The 17,377-nt window shown below is 43.4% G+C and overlaps 1 protein-coding gene across 1 annotated transcript; it reads right to left on the reverse strand.

Annotated features, from left to right (window-relative positions):
* Window positions 1-15,622: 15,622 nt before the first annotated feature.
* Tcim (transcriptional and immune response regulator) lies at window positions 15,623-17,134 on the reverse strand. The gene has a single exon (XM_010617139.3). The coding sequence runs from the start codon at window positions 16,883-16,885 to the stop codon at window positions 16,568-16,570; it is 318 nt and encodes a 105-aa protein (XP_010615441.1). The 5' UTR covers window positions 16,886-17,134; the 3' UTR covers window positions 15,623-16,567.
* Window positions 17,135-17,377: the final 243 nt, after the last annotated feature.

The following is a 17,377-nucleotide window of genomic DNA, read 5'->3' on the forward strand; positions in this document are numbered from 1 at the left end:
AAGCCGTGGCGTCTGGAATGTGTAGACAACGGGTAAGAACAGTGTCACCGAAGACAGACTCCAAAGAATCACCTGCATGTTGACAAGCTGCCTCCTGCTCCTCAGAGCAATTATAAAATCCAAAACATAAATTTAGTCAAAAGGAATTTAAATCATAAGGAAAGATGACAATTGAATTACAGTATTTAGAAACCAAAATGCCGATTGTTTCTGTTCCAGAATCTTCAACTTGAAGTCAGGATGAAGGAGCTGGGTGCTGAGTAAGTGGAAATTACTGGAAAGTTACTGATAAGCTCATTTATTGAAGAATGACCACTGAAATAGTGACATTCTCTCCGTTATTCCAAGGAAGGGGGATAAAGCTAAGAAGGCTCAGAGCCTGGCTCACCCAGAGCCCAGTTCCGTTCCCAGTCCCAGGAGAGTCTAGGGCTCCACTGAACCTAAAGAAACATTTTTATCTGCATATGTGATGCAATTAAAATGTGGAGAAATAACACTGACATCTTGGTTTTCTTATAATACTAAGTTGAAATAAAATGTGCTGCTCTGTTAGATAAGATCTTTAGTATAACTCATACAAAACTGGCATTTTTGTAACTCAAAAGCAGCGGAATATTGCCAATTTTAAATTGCATTTGTCTTTGAATTGTCTGTTTCTCTGTACTCTATTCTTTTATCTCTATGTTTAGCAATTAGCATCTCATCAAGTGCATAGGAGAAACCCAGTAAATGTTTATTGAATAAATGAACAAAGTATAATTCTATTATCTAAAATACAGGCACCCTAGACTGGCATAGTTTTGCACAGACATGACATTTTAATCAAGTAGACAGTAGCTTTCCGAAGATGTTTTTCTGAGGAAGGAAGTGCATGGGTTTTGAAGTCAGGAAGACAAGTCAGATTTTCACCACCAGAGCTGACTGTGTAAAACCTGGACAGGTCACACTGATTTGTTCCTTCTCTGTTAAACGGAAAGGACAAAAGCTACCTCTGAGGATTACTTTGTGGATTAATGAGATTGTCTTTATCCTGAATCAATTTAACAGTAGGTACAGCACTTAGCAAACTATTCCCAATTCCTACGCCTGCTATTGGATTACCCCTTAAACATAATGAAGCTATGGGGTAACTCTTTAAAGGAAAAGACGAGCTTTAAAAAGTTTATTGTTGAACACGGGAGTCACCTATTCCAGGACAACTACGATGCTTAATCGGCAATAGGAAATTTTAAAATATTTTGGAAAAATATCGTTCAAATAAAAAATACAATGAAGCAATATTTCTGCAGTGTTAATTACATGAATGTCCTAATGTATTAATATGATATAGTAATGTCAACAGACCGAACCCCCCCCCCAAAAAAAAAACTCTAGCCACTTTTCCTCTGCGGGAGAAGTGTCTCTATAACCAGAAATTCTATTTTAATGCTGTAAAATGGTGAACTTCCTGTGTTCTAAGTTCATTATCACTGCCCCACCCGGTGCAGATGACAATGGTCAGCAAAACAGAGCTATTTTTGTATCAAGTAAGGCTGCAAAACCTTCCTCGTCAGCAGAAATAAAGGAGAGGCAAGGCAATGGCTTTTACATTCGCAATTAAGTGGCTCTCTTTTGATATTTCACAATAGCAAAACAAAATCTTTGTTGATCTGAAACAATGCGGTGTGTCAGAAAAAGGACAAGTCACATGGAAAATATCTTAGATTTTGTTTTGTTCCTCAGTATGAAAATGCTCTTAGTAAAAGAAAAAATTAATGCTTTTATTATGGGGAGAGGATTTTCATATTTTTCTGGCCCTACTTTTCTAGAATGGAAATCTCCAGGCTCCTCTGTTTGTTTGTACCCTCTTCCAGCAAAGTGAAGATTTTTTTTTTCAGTGGTGCTGGTGTTTTGTTGTTGTTGTTTTGTTTTTCCTGCTGTTGGGAATCAAACCCTTGTGCATGTTAGGCAAGTCTGCCACTGTATCCTAACGTGACTTTAACTACTCCATTTCCTAGGAAAATTGAAGCTCAGTATGTTCTTCATTTATTTAAGCTTCAACAAAGACTTACTGATCACTTACTATGTGTAAGGCTCAGTTTTACACTATGGAGGCCCAGTGATCAACAAATACAAAGAAGTCTGTTTTCACGGAACATATGTGGATGATTTCTGCCACCCTGAGAACTATAATCTGTATTTTATTATAATTTGTAGTGACACAGTGACGTGGTTTTCTGTGCATTCTGATTTGGTCAGCCTGGACTGAATACAGATAGCACATGCACAACACACTCACACACACAAACATACAAGCACCAACACACACATACTTCGCCCATACGCAGTAATATTTTACGTTCAGTTCAAATTCAATTAAGCAAATATTTATTGAGGCTCAACTCAGTAACAGATACCACCCTGGGAGTAGGTGCATTGGAACATGCCCTTCCTCGCTGTTAGCCAGGGAAGAGACAAGAAGCACTAGGACGGTCAGTCTTGAGCTGAGAATGATCTTACAGGGAAGACACCTCATTTCACTCATACAAACCAAGAGTGTCCGAATGCGGTGGGAGGTATTTCAGGGAAGCAGAAGTAATCTTGCCACTCGAAGTCTGACTCGTGGATGGAGCAGTGGGGTGGGCGTCTCTCAGGATCTTGTTGGAAAAGCAGAAGCTCGGCTCTCGTGGGAGACCTCCCGAAGCCGATCTGAAGATCCTGCAGTGATTTACGTGCATTTTAAGGACTGCATGGCACTGGGTAAGAACACAGGTTGAGAGGCTTAGAAGGAAGATGCAACTTGGGCTCATGTGGCTGCAGCCCAGACTGTTAGAGCAAGGTACAAGAGGCTGAGGGTTGGGAAAGCAATGTGGAGAGGCCGTGGTGGGAGGAGAAACATGCCCTTCACTCAGAGTGCAACTGAGTCGGTGCCCAGCAACCACTCTCTGCTCTAGGAAGCGCGGATGACATCCTCTTCTGAGCTCCTGCTGTGTGTATGTGTCTTTCTTCAATGGTACTCACCATCCCATGTTATAATGCTCTCTTAACGTGTCTGCCTGCATCCCACCTTTCTGAGCCCCACAGTCCAGACCCGAAGCAGACCTATCCATCTTTGCATCTCCTAAACGGAACTGCCCGTGACTAGACAATCTTTAAGAGAGAGAAGGGAGCCTCTCCCCAAGTAACTCATTGCTCCCTGTTGTGCCTCAGACAATGCTGACAGTCACGTGTCACTCGCCTAACAGGTATCCACTGAATGCAAGGCATCTGTCACCTTCCTCCCTCTGTTCCCACAAACCCTGTCCCTAGCCCCGTCTCTCAGCCTCCCTGCCCCTCAGGCCTCCTTACCATCCTGAGCAGAGCAAGCACAAGATAATGGATGATGTCATCAGCAACAGTTCTCCAAAGTGAGACTCGTTTCCATAGGAAACAAGATTTCTGTGTCCACTGACACATAAAAGCTTGCTAGCAGGCGATGCCAGAGCCTATGAGTGTTCTGAGGAGGGCGGAGACGGTACTGACTATGCTTCTCACCTGCTAAAGGCACAAGAAAATCTCCCTACGAAATGACATCTGCTCAGGGACAGAGGAGAGGTGACTTTACATGCGCAGCAGGACGGTGAGGCGTGAGGCACTGGGAAGGCTCACAGCGAGTGGCCGGTGATCGTGCATACAGACTGTAATGGACGCTGGACAAATACTTTTGGTGGATTGACCCTGTATTAAGGGGACAGTTTGAAACTTTAGAGAGGCTAGATCCTAAAGGGCCTCAGGTGCCAGACTAAAGAAGTTGGATTGATTCTATAGGCAGTGGGTAAATTCGTAGAAGCTTTGAATAGGGAAATTTTATGTGTAGAGTGGCATTTTGGAAAGCTAAATCCAGCTGCTAACTGATGGACACCTTGAAGAGCATGAGCTGGGGGCCATGAGCACACCGAGAGCAGCAGCGCTGTAATGCAAGACGGGAGAGGAACAGGAGGGGTGACTGCCACACTGGGGAAAATGATGGGTTTGAGATGTAAACACAGAGGATCGAGCCTGTGCACCTCCAAATTCTGTGGATGCTTCCTCCCAGAACCTAAGCCCTTCTCTCCACTGAATCCAGACAACTACCTGTCGGGCACACATTTTATGCTCTTGCTACCTTCTGGTTCTTTCCACAAATGCTGCAGGAAGGCCGGCACGAACCAGAACGTCGCCGTGCTCTGGCTGTCTGCAGCATGACCCAGTGCAAAGTACAAAGGTGAGTCGTCCTGCCCGCCTCAGTCTCCCTCTCCAGCATGTGCCTCTCTCTTCCCTCCTTTTAGATGCGACGCCATTGCCTGGCTCTCGTTTCCTGCCACCCTCTCTCCAACACAGCACTGCATCACAGACCAGTGGCACCCTTTGAAATGCCCTCTCTCCAGGATAACTGCTGCTCATCTTGTTCACGTGGCAAGGGGACTGGCTCCGTGACAATGTTAAGCCTGTGCACTCAGAAATATTTTGCAGGTTCCTCAAAATACCTAGGAAATCAAACAATGGAACACACTCACATTTTACTACTTAAATCCTAACCATATTTTTAGCATCTTTTTAAAATTGTAGTTTTATTTATCATTTTAACCAGGTTTAAGCAAAGAATCTAGGGGCATAAAAGATGGTGATTGCTGAGGAGCCATTACCCAACTCCAAAACACTTCTTTCCAAAGTAAACCTCTGCACTCATGAAGCAGCACTGCCCCCTTTCCCCTCTGCCCGTCCTAATCTCTATAAATTTCACCGCTCTAGCTTGGCACCTTCTCGAGGTGCAAGTGTACAATATCTGTCCTTTGGTGACTGATTTACGTCCCTTAGCATAGTATCATCAAGATTCACCCAGCTGGTAACACAGGTCAGAACTCCTCACTCACTGATAGAAGTTTGGGTCGTCCCCACTTTCAGGCGGATGCTAGTGTGGACCTGAGTATACAAATATCTGTTTAAGTCTCTGATTTCTAGTTCCTGGGGTGCATAACAATAAGTGAGATTTCTTTTTTCATTGAATTTATTGGCACCTTGAGGTATAAAATACAGTTACATTTATCGTTGGGATCTTGTACCTTTACATGATGCATCTTGGTTCTTATTTTTCCCCATTCCCCTGCCCTCCCTTCACCCCCTCCACCTTTCCCTGTTTACAAAGACTTTGCTTCCATTTTTTGTGTTCAAGTTTTTGAGGGACTTCCACAGTGGCTCCTGTACTATCCTTCCCCTTTGATATTCTCAACCAGTTGTCCTCAAGGGTCTCCTTTTGGCCACATAGTTTGATAATTGGCTCCTGGTTATTATAGTTATTCTTTTTATTAAGTAGCTAGCCTAATGGTTCTGATGGCCATACCAAATTTTATTTGCTTGTTTATTTATTTTATTTATTTATTTTTGGTACCGGGGATTGAACTTGGGTCCTTGCTCTTGCAAGGCAAGGCCACCAAACCACTGAGCTAAATCCCCGGCCCCGTACCAAATTTTAAAACACAGTTATACACTTAGGAATTAGAAAGGCTGTATGCTCATTTAGTTCTTACCCCTTATGTTACAGAGGAACTTGGGTTTAGTGGATTAAGAGATGCATTCCATGTCACATATCAGAATGGGCCGGAAACCACGTCTCCTCAGTCCTCATGTTCTTGGAGTCTCAGATGCTGAATACAGAAATGCAGAATGAGACCTTTAAAGTAAGGTATATGTCAGGTCTACAGTCAAATCATACATGAGATTAAGACTGAATTCCTACTCTCTATCCCTCTATCTTCTTAGGAAGTTAGACTGGCATCAGAAAACCTCACAGAGCCTGCTTTCTTATGTGAAATGGAGATAATATGATTTGCCTTTCAGAAATGTTGAAAACATTACATGAAATTATTGATTGTTCTATGTAGTCCTGATACTACTTGCTGAAAAGAAGATTAGCTTTCCCTAGACCCCCAAATCCAGCCGAACACTGGACAAGTGCGGCACACACCTAGTAGTTCTACCACTAACCTGAGTTTACTTCCTTTGAGCATAGGACCTAAAACTGCTGGAGACTGTAGATTTTTCCTGGTATTTTCTAGTCAAGGGTGGGTTCTAACAAAACATCAGAGGAACAGCAGAAGCAGATGGTCTTCCTGAAATGTGTGCTACAGGGATCTGTGTGTTTTAGCCATGACGTCTCCACCCTCACCCAGGCTGGAGCCTCAAGGGCAGGTCCCCGACATGGTGCCTGCCCCTTCCTGAGCAGGGTTTGCTGCAGACTCCACGTCTGACGGGGAAAATGTGCTGCGATCATCACACGGGGGAGAGCAGCTGCTCCAAGGTGGCGTCTATTGTCAAGGCTCTGCGGGTAACAAACAGAGGAAAAGGCCTATCAAAGCATTTCCTGCCTACAGGAGCCATAAGCTTCCATTAATTCTTCTCCCTGAGTCAGCCTGTCTCCCTCAGACCAGTGTCCCTCAGTGTCCACCACACCAGAGAACAGAGCAGGCAGTTAATTTTAAAACCTGTCCATGGAGTGAGGTTAGTCAGAGGAACAAGCTCAGATGCTCCGCGATATGTGCCTATATATTTCATACCAAGAGTGGCATGAAAGGTTTTGGCCCGATCTTTGGTACATGAGACTGAGAAAGAAGTCTCAAGGAATCCCATTAAAACCATCATGAACAGGGTCTGCATGCCACACTGGTAATGTTCGCATTTTAGGGAAGAGATTAGCAAGTATTTGTGCAGGAATGACTGAATTTTGTGATTTGCGTTAGCTAGCCACGAAGGTCAATGTAAAAATATTCTTTAAAAATGATTGAGTTTCATGAGCTACCCTAGATCTGATCTCAGGGGTATAGGCATGGCACGTGAGTCTTCCTGTGAATAAGGGAAGACGGTGTTCCATTTCCTAAGAAGGGTGAATCACAAAGCAGGTGAACAGCTAGCATGGTGTCTCTAAATAAGATGGAAAGAAAGCTTGGATTTGACAAATGTGCCCTAGCACAGTTGTGATTGAGAGCACTTAAAGCTCAGGGGATAAATTGCACAGAACAATAGAAAAGAGTCAAGATGCCCTGGCCAATAGCTTGCCAATCACTAAACATATAAATCCCTCTCACCTCCTCCAGCCCCCACCTGAACTTCCAGTGTCTACAGGGGAGAGGAGAGCCATACAGAAAACAGGTGAGTTGGTCCAGCAAGGTGTCCAAGACATACACAGAATCATAAGCTACGTAGAGTTGTGGTATTATAGGTCACTAAATATTGGGATGATTTGTTATGCAGTCCAGATAAATGTCACAGAATCGGCAACTGAGAGATGTCTGCTAGTTTTTCCAACCTTATCAAGGCCAGGGCAAAGCTGTCCTTAGAACCCTGGATTCTCTTTGCGCATTCACTTGCCTTGATCCTTCTACTTGGCAGTTAAATTTCTCCCATCCATGAATAAAGTAAGAGTCTGCACTGCAAAGTGTGAGTTTTTCCAAGTCTCCCAACCAGAATATTGAGGTTTTGATTGTCCTTCATGGAAAGACAAAATTTTGAGCGGGGATACATACATCTAGATGTCCCAGGACTGACCAAACAGCCAGCTGTGTCTCCTTTGCTTAGAAGTTTTACAAATCTGCCTGATTGTAACACTGAACTTTAAAGTCTCTAAATTAAAAATCAAATTCTTGCTGTCCATTTAGAATAACCAATAGCTACAAGGGTACAGGTACTGAAATGGGTATCAAATTTATTCAGTGGGATACAGAATCCAGATGGTGATGTCTTTCAGGATGAAAGAGAATCCATATCGCAGGCTAGTCACTCACTGAAGAACCATTTTTCCCTTTTTGATTCCATGAGCAACATGCAAATGTAAGTGTCCTCATCTTCTAAATGTGGAATAGAAAACCAACACTGGCTCACACCTCTTCAGTGTGACCAGGAACAATTTAAAGCTATAAACCAGATGAATTGTTACTTTGCTCGTGCAGTGTCATACACTTGCTTGACCGATTTATTTTAGCCACTTGATTCCATTAAATATTTATTTAGTGTCGTAGTAATATGATCTTTATGGCTGGAATGATACACACTTAACTATTTTTACTGACTAAAATCATACAATGCCCAGCAGTGTGTGGTTCATAACAGAAGAGCAAAGCTCTGTCCCACAGCTCTACCGTTTCTCAAGCACGGATTACAGAACTCTCTAAGCCATTCCGCTTACTCTGCAATTCATACCACACTGGTTAGAGATACAGAATTACTTTCGTGATCGGCACAGCCTTCTGCTTTGTAGATCACATGGGGTTTTCACACGTGCCCAACACTGTTCCTTCCTCCTTTACACTCATCCAAATGAAACGCCCAGTGGTGGTACTGACGCGTTGGAGGGAGTAGGAGTCCAGATACTGACACTAAGAACAGCGGGACTAAACGCTGTCAGCAAACTCATTCCCAGATCGGATGCTCAGAGAAGTTACTCACTTCCACAGAACTTTCTGAAGCCGTTCACGCAGTAAGGAGCAAAGAGCGAGCTCAGGGGCAGAAATGAGCCCCGGCAGGGTGCGGCGCTGACACAGCCCTTTCCCCTTGAGCTCTGGCGCTTCAGTTACCGAGCCACTTTGAGGTGCTCAAGAATCAAAAGGGTGCAGAGGCTGAACTCAGAGCATGAAGCAAGTTGATACTTCGAACAAACACCTTCTGTTTAGGTGATGTCTGTTGGTGTTAAAGAACAACAACAGCTCACACACACTTGAGAAGTAACTACCCCACCTTAGGCTCTGGGTTTGAAGCTTCGTAGTGTTTAACGAGGAGCAAAGCCTCCCTCTGAGCACCTTCGCTCACGTGCTCTTATTTGTTACGCTCGCACTAAGAGAGCCACCTACCGAGGTGGTGAATTGAATTGTGCCCACCCCTCGAAATTCATATGTTTAAACCTCCAGAGAGTGCAAATGTATTTGGAGGGAGACCTTGAAAAAGGTAATAAAGTTAGAATTCCATCATCAGAGGGCCAGGGGTTTAGCTCAGTGGTTCTGCTGCCTGCCTCGCAAGCACAAGGACCCCAGTTCGGTCCCCGGTACCAAAAAAAAAAAAAAAAAAAAAAAAAAAAGTAGATCGTCACAGTGAACCTTAATCTAGCATGATTGCTGTATGACATATGATTGAAAAGTGAGGTGTGTCTTTAGGTTTTAAAACAATCATTATAGTAAAAGACACACTACCACGAATCCGCTCCAAATGCCCGCCTCACCTGACCACACGTACCTGGTCGTTCTGACCCCCTTCTGAAGCAGCTCCGGAGGGGCTCTTCACTGGTGTCCTTAGGGCACTGTCGCGGCTGCCGCCATGTCCAGAATCTGAAGAGCCAGAGGCCACCCGGCAGCAGGTCCAGCGGATGAGGTAAATGAGGAGGCCCGCAGCGTTTTTACAAACATATCCTTCTGTTGGTGACACTCAGCAGCAGCAGTCACTGTAGATTTTATCACAGCTCACAAAGTCGTGAAACGGGACTTCCAGAACCGCTTCCAGAAAGAAGGACGGGAGGAGGCCGCTGAGACGGAGGGGAAGTGGGCTGGGGTTATTGGTAATGCGTATTTTGCTGTCATGAATTTTTAAAAATTGAGACATTCACTGTATTTTTTGAATGTCCCCATTCAGAGACAGATTAAGCTACAGACATGCACAGAGAAAAGATCCTGTGAGACACAGGGTGAGGCACATGGACATGCCGTGAAGAGAGGCCCCAGAAGAAACTGACTGTGGCCTCAAACTCTTACCCTCCAGGACAGTGAGGAAATAGAAGCATGGTTTGAGCAATTCGGTCAATAGTACTTGGTCTTTGCACCCCTAACAAATGAACACTTAGCGTTATTATCTCTAATTTGTAGATAATTAAGCGAGCTCGAGGGAGATTAAATTCTTCACTCAAGATTTAGATGTAACTAGTAAGCGTAAGTGACCTAGATGGTATTTGAACATTCATAACCCTGCACCCTGCCCTATTTCTCTTTTGAATGTCCATCACTCTGTGTGCACATGAAGTTATGTAGCTATCCAACAGCAGAGGCCAGGACAGAAAAATCAGAGCAGATGTCTCCTTCAGGGCACTACCTACCACCTTTGGTTGTTTTGCCTTTACTCGTTTCAGATGTGTGCTATCCTCGGTTTTAATCTCCCTTTTTATTTTGCTACTCCCCCCTTAACATTAAAACCATACTATCTCTGTGGCAGATCGTTGCTGCTGGGAGCCGAGTGTTTTGTTCAGGGCTGATACACTGACTTATATAAGCAACAGCTGCTGATGAATGCTAATTCTTTCTTTTTTTTAAAAGACTAAATTGTGTGGTCTAAGAAATGAATCTCCAGATTCAGGCAGAGGTAAATATATTAAAGAGGAGAAAAACCTTCCATTCTTTTGGAAAATGCTGTGTGATTGCTAAGATACACACCTTATGGAAATTCTGATAATAGTGCAATCTTTATGGGTTGCTGTGATCAGGTGAGATTTCTCAGAACAAACAGAATTTAGAGCAAAGTAAAAATAATGGTATTCTTCGGAGGAGAGATGATAAGAATAATGTGTTCCACAATAAGGAATCTATCATCCTTAGATCAACAGTTTAATCCAAATGGGCTGAGACTGGGGGTACACCTGGGGTTAGGTGGCTGAATCAGAATGAGTAAGGTCCTCCCCCGAGCAGTTTGTGAGTAATCTAGGTCACCAGTGCTCAGTCTGACTGAGCGGGCAGCCTCACCCGGGAGTGATTGTGGACTGCAGATCCTGGGTACCCAGCCCCAGAGATTCCGAATCATTAAATCCGGAGGCCTGGATTTTAAAGCGTTCCTCAGGAGACTGATAAGACTGGGCTTGGGAACACGTGCTGAGCCCCAGGTGTTCTGGAAGACACTCCTTATAGACAGCACTTCTGGTACGATGGCTCCCAGAGCTTTGTAGGATCTGCAGGATTCTCTGAAACCTTTCTGATGAGAAAAATCTGGGCATCTATAGTAAGCAGACAGATTTTAAAAGAACAAGAAAAAAAATTCTAATAAATCATGTATATATCCTAATTGACAAATATCAGACTGAAATTGCAGCAAACTACACCTCAAAAAAGTAACAAAAGCATTGATCATACAGGCTGTGATTATTAAAATTCAAAACTACCTAACTATACTTTTCTCAAAAATGATCTTTTTGGTTAAACTTTTCAATGAGCGACAGAATTACTCTGTTAAGAAAAATTCTAATGCCTCCAAATCAAGGAATTGCCAGTAATAGGAGATCTAGTGCTACTTTACAGTGTTTTGCTAAATCTGGTGTTCGTTACCAGCGACTGTGGAGCTTTATAAAAATAGTCCTGGGCTTGAGGCCCAAAGAGTTTGGAACCTTAAATGCTTTTTTTTTTTTTTTGGTACCGGGAATCTAACTCAGGACCTTGTGCTTGCAAGACAGGTGGTGGAACCACTGAGCTAAATAATCCCTGGACCCTGAAATGCATATTTTTAAAACTTCACAGATGATTACAATTCTCAGCAACAGTGGAGATTGTTGCAGTGACTCTGTAACTGCCTGGAGGTGGAAGAAAGGGTCAAAGTCTTAACAGCCAGTGCTGACCCTGGCTGGACCACGCGGAACTAAAACAGCCTGATCAGAAGCTCAGGTGGGCCTCAGGAAGTGACTGCCCTCACACTGTGACCTCTGCCACTGCTAATGATCAAAAGTTTGTAACTGCTCTTTTTTTTTTTTGAACAGAAATTCTTGTCATACATGAAATTCCAACTGATCCACCAAGAAATCCTGTCATGTTCCACCACCTACCTTGCAAGCATAAGGTCCCGAGTTCAATCCCTGGTACCTCAAAAAAATCCTATCACGTAAGGTTATATTATTATGGAAGTTATGATTTCCATTGAGGCAGGTTAGGAGAACTAAAAGGGGTGACAATCATCATCTAGTGAAACGTTTTTTACCTTTCAGATGGAAAGCAGAGATAAAATAAGAATTTGTCTAAGTCAAAGTTTGGAAAAACCCCAGAATTCCAGTCCCAATCTGGTGTTGTTTGCTGTCTGTCCTGCTGCTGGTCACAGATGAGGAAGCAGAGTCCCAGGGAGGGGGAGTGGCTGTGTGAGTGTGAGTGTGTGAGCCTGTGACAGTACTGTAAGTGTACACGTATATGAGTGAGAGTGTGTGTGTGTGTGTGTGTGAACACGTGTGCATAGAAGTGTGTGTGTGCCAAGGGTAGTGATGGGGCAAAGCAGCTACAACAAAGTGTTCTGGCTACTAATTCCCTTTTAATATGTTTTTTTTTTTGGTACCGAGGATCGAACTCAGGTCCTTGTGCTTGCAAGGGAGGTGGCAGCACCACTGAGCTAAATCCCCAGCCCTCCCTTTTAATATTTTTATATTTTAATGTTTTTATTTATTTTTTTGAGACAGGGTCTTGCTATGTAGTTTAGGCTGGCCCTGAGCTCACCATGGAGTCACAGAAATCCTGCTTCAGCCTCCCGAGTGCTGGGATTACAGGCGTGCACCACCATGCCTGGGGATTCCCTTTTTGTAAACCTCCCATGAGTTCAACACTGGATACTACATTATTTTTCAAGATATTAAACTTGTCTTTTCCTAGGTGCAGTACACAATGGTTAGGCAGTAATGTTGCTCCCCTAATTAGAGTTCCTGATGTTCAGGACACTTTCTCCTCAGCCTGCTCATTTAAGGCCGGCTGTCTAACTGTCACTCAGAGCTGCGGAGGCCCCCACCATAATGAACTTGAGACCCTCCAGCTGAGCCCTCTCATTCCGCCTCCTCCTCACCCTGGCAGAGGCCATGGCCGCGCGTCCAAGTCCTACTCTGAATGGGGAAATCCTCTGTGGAACCTTCCAGTACCTCCCCGGGCTTGGCAAAATGTCCTACATTCTCCTGCTAATTCCCAAGAATGCACACAGCCTCACAGGCACATACACACTCACACAGGCGCACAAACACACACTCTCAGACACACCGAGACACAGACTCACAGAGGCACACGAACAGGCACACAAGCACACAGCCGCACAGCCACACACAGACATTTACACACAGAAGTGCAGAAGCACTCACAGGCAGACCTACACAGGCACACTCACAGTGTCACACAGACACGCAGACACCTGAGTGCGTGCCTCACACAGACACAGGCACATGCACACCCATACACAAACGTGTACCCTCACACACACACAGTTTCTCTCCCAAGTCCTCATAGCGTCCTGTTTAAGATCCTATGTCACTGTATTTTATTATTTAAGGTATTTTTCTATAGTTCCTCTGCAAAAGAAAACAAGGATCCACCTTCCATAATGGCCCACACTCCGAGGTGCTTATCACGTATGTGTTGTGTGGAGAGAGGTTAAAGCACAAATCCTGCTTGTACTCTGCACTTCCTGGTGCAGAAGGAACAGGGTGATCAACTCCATGCCATTCTGGGAAACCACATGGGCAGTGTCAAGGGTAGATGAGGTGCCTTGAAAGGACATACAGTCTAGACCATGGCTCAGTCATGCTCTTATTGGCAGATAAGACTTTCCAGTGGGCTATCAATTACATCCTCTGATTACTCTATGAAAATGGGAAAAATCAGAGTCAGACAAATTTCCCCAGCCCTTTTCTCAGTAAGTCACATCTGCTGGGCCCGGCTTCCTTTACTGGGGGTCAGCGAGGAGCTGCGTGAGCAAAACTATGCCTCTGGAGTACCCTCAAGCAATCCAGACTCAACACCTGGGCTGCTGGAGGAGACTTGGGCATGGCCTTTGGCTGCAGGCATCACAGGGTTACTGTAACAGGAGCCTCAAGAGTTTGTATCTGAGAAACACTTGACACAATTAAAATGATCGAACTGAGACACCTTCCCCACGTACCGTACACACATTTGTGTATAAAATGTATCTAAGTAATTACATGATTTAATACACACAAATTTAGAAAATTGTCTGGTCAACAGTAAATGCTCAGTGGAATTTCATTAATATTATGATGGTTCTAATGAGACAAATATTAATGAGCAATTTAGCCTACTGTTCTTATTTCTTCTGCTACAATGACACATCTTGAGATCCATTTGGCCACCCCTATGTTGTAGAAGGAATTGAACTAAGCTAGTCCTTCCTTTTCTAAATCTGTGCCTTTTTACCTGGCACTAAATAATAAATATATTATGAAGCTAACGTCATAGCTGTGCATTCACAGCAATCCCACCCTTCACTCTCCACCAAGGTGAAAGACAGCGTGTTTGTAAGGATCTACTTGAAGCCCCTATGTTCTCTGCACTGCTATGGACCATATCCACATTTCGCTCTTAATTTGTCCCCCATGTTTGGTTCTTGACATCAGAGCACAGTGATAGGATATGGGAAGGAAGCGATTGTAATATATGCTGATGGGATAAGAATATCAGCCATGCACTGTACTCTACTGAGACAGCAGTGGCCCGGGGAATAGTTACGAAAGTGCAAAATAAACTAAACCTTTATGTTCCCTATCCAAGGTCCGCTTCAATCTTTGAAGAGAAAATAACTAAAGTTTCTTGTTGATGTGCCTGATCGGGGCGAGAAGCTCCTCCCTAGCACATGAAGAGAACTTGTCAGAGCTAGGCGTGAGAGGACAGAGGTGCGGGAAAGGGGACAGAGGGGTTACTTCCCTGACCTCCGCCACCATCACAGCGAACCCCACCCTGCTGACCGCAGCCCTTCCTCTCTGTTCATTCCCAATTGTTGTGGGGTCAAGGTTGTCTTTGAAAATCTGATGTGAGTATAAATTGTGAGTAACTCATCTCAGAAAAATGTACGTACACGCACATACACGGGCGCGGGCACACACACACACACATACACACATACACATACCCCTCTGCATATTGATTCGTGGTTTTTATGGATGTGTTCTCAGGAAGACTGTCTTTTACTGCATTGATTTTCAACATCTTCAGTAAACGAGTTTAAAGTTGAATATAGGGTTTTTTATCAGTTCATTTCCTTTTTAAAATAATTAATTCTTAAAATCCTAACTTGTAATCCTCCTACAAGATTTTATGGAGTTCACTTGTTTTGATTTATTGTTACTGGTATTTAAACAAAGAACCTTTGCAATTATTTCTGAAAAGCTTAATTTCTAGGGAATTTTTTATTTCTTTGTTGGTAAAGTATGTTGGGCATGGATGTTTTATCTTCTTAGAAATACTTTACTATAATTTTATGAGAAAAAAGAGATGGTATGTTATACCCATACTGGTTTATGTTAAATAAATAGTAATAACCTGCAAAATCTTGATAATAATTAAGACTCTGCTCCAAAGATATATTGTTTAAGAAGAAATAAATGTATACATGGACTTAGCTACAGTAATCACAGAGGAAAATTTTCCAAAATGTAAAGAGAAAGCCTTTTAAAATTCACCATTAATGGTTACACAAACAGCAATGATGATGAATGAGCTTATGAATTTCTATATCTATACTCTATATTTTAAAATCGGGACAGAAAATTTTCTAGACAGTCAACATGAGAATTTATTTTGAAAGATTTGGTAATTACTATAATAAAAGTTACTTTAAAGTCAGCTTTTATTTTTAGAGTCAACTCCTTAGACAAGTGTATTATATTCAAAATTTATCATCTTATTTTTTTCCTTTGAGACCAACCACCACAGACCAAGAACATCTGAGTTTATAATAATTTATTACAAGGTTACATATCACCTGCCGTGTATAATAAATTATAGAAACCATAGCATCTTTATAAACTGTATCAAATTCACTTTCTAATGCTTATTACAGTAACTGTAAGAAATATACTTAGATGATATCTTAACATTAGTCAGAAGATACAAAACTATAATTTTTTTTCACAGTACTTCAGACTTCTAAAGAACACCATTATTTTAGATTTGGGCAGTGGTTTGAAAATTATAAAGACCCCTTTACAATAAGCCAGGAGGTGGCGTTAGGTTTACTGAGCTGCAGAAGATAGCACAGTTCCTTCCATTTGCACTTAGCACCTATGTGGTGCACTGCAGGCCATGTAATAAGTGCAAATAAACAATCAACAACTGGTCCTTAAAAATCTACACCGACAGATAACACTGAGGCTTGACCCCAGTTTACATTCAGATAAAAATAATTCAGTAAACCATTTATGCTTAGAATTCCCTCTCTGTTCTCCCTCTCCCCTCTGCCTGCCTACCTGGTTTGGTTTTAAAAACAAAATAAGAACCAAAAGAAAAAAGAGGAGAAAGAAGCAGTTCTTTTGAGTGTGAGTTCCGGGGCCCGAGGGCAGCCCCACACGTGTGTCTTCCCAGCATCTGCAGTCTCGGGTCTCACAGCCGGCCAGCCTCAGCCACCAGCCCCAGTCCTGGCCGGCCGGGAGAGTTCTCAGATCCTTGATGAAACCATTTTGTTCACCACTGTGGCCACGTGGGGCTGAAGGCAGCCAGTCAGTTCTGCACCTGTCCACCTCGCCGTCCACCTCGGAGTTCTGACAGGACAGAAGCTTAGAAGGCAGCCACAGCACGCTGCCTCTCTCGGCACTGGGTCTTTCAGTGCTCGTTCTTGGAGGAAGTCCTCATCGGTGCTGTGGTCCTCAGTGAACTTTGATGGAATATTTCCTTAGCTTCAGGAACTGGAAAAGCTTGTCCTTCGTCCTCTTCTTCAGGGCCATCAGGGCTCGAGTTTTCTCCTCCAAATCTTGATCTATGGCAAAGATGATCTTGGCTCTCTCCTCTGCTTTCTTGTCTCCAGAGTTTTTGAAGAGCCTCTGTAGTGATTCTTGGTCTATATTCTCAAAGATGTTGCCCACAGCTTTCTTACGAGAGGCCGTGTCGAAGTGGTAGCCGTGGATGGACGGGCTAACTCGCAGCGACGTGGACATGACGGCTTGTTGGCTTCTCTTTGCTCTCATGGGTGTGGGGATCTCCCGGAATTCAGCTCCTGGCTCTCCAGAGAGTCTGTGGCAAAATCATTCCAGCACTGCTATTTAAAGTGTGAACAAAAGCTCCGGGCTCAGATTACACTGGTGACATCAGAGTGATCTCAAGGAAGAACAGTCACAGACAGCTTTAACAGTTGAGTTGCCAGTATTTTGTTCTTGGGTAAAACACTGCTGGAATCTGTCTTCAGTGATCACAGCCAGGGCTGTTGGTATTTCTTTTTACATCCTACCTAGCAAGAGGATTATGCAAAATTGAGCCCATTTAAAAAGAGTGAAAACCAGGTAAGTACAAAGATAAGATACCAACAAGGTAACTGATTCTTTCAAAACCTTTCCAAACAACAAATGAAACAAGGAGATCTGCCAACCTTGGATAAGCTTCAATTACCAAAGAAGCTGGGAAAGTGCAGTGCAAACATTTGACAGCTTACACTGTGCCCTTTGGACGTCCCCATCTTCTAA

Source organism: Fukomys damarensis, unplaced genomic scaffold (assembly GCF_012274545.1).
Source record: "Fukomys damarensis isolate Sample0158 unplaced genomic scaffold, DMR_v1.0_HiC HiC_scaffold_18, whole genome shotgun sequence".
Taxonomy (NCBI): domain Eukaryota; kingdom Metazoa; phylum Chordata; class Mammalia; order Rodentia; family Bathyergidae; genus Fukomys; species Fukomys damarensis.

What these genes read in the sequence shown, in the direction of transcription:
- Tcim (XM_010617139.3), bottom strand. Translation starts at nt 16,885, where the DNA reads ATGAGAGCAAAGAGAAGCCAACAAGCCGTCATGTCCACGTCGCTGCGA.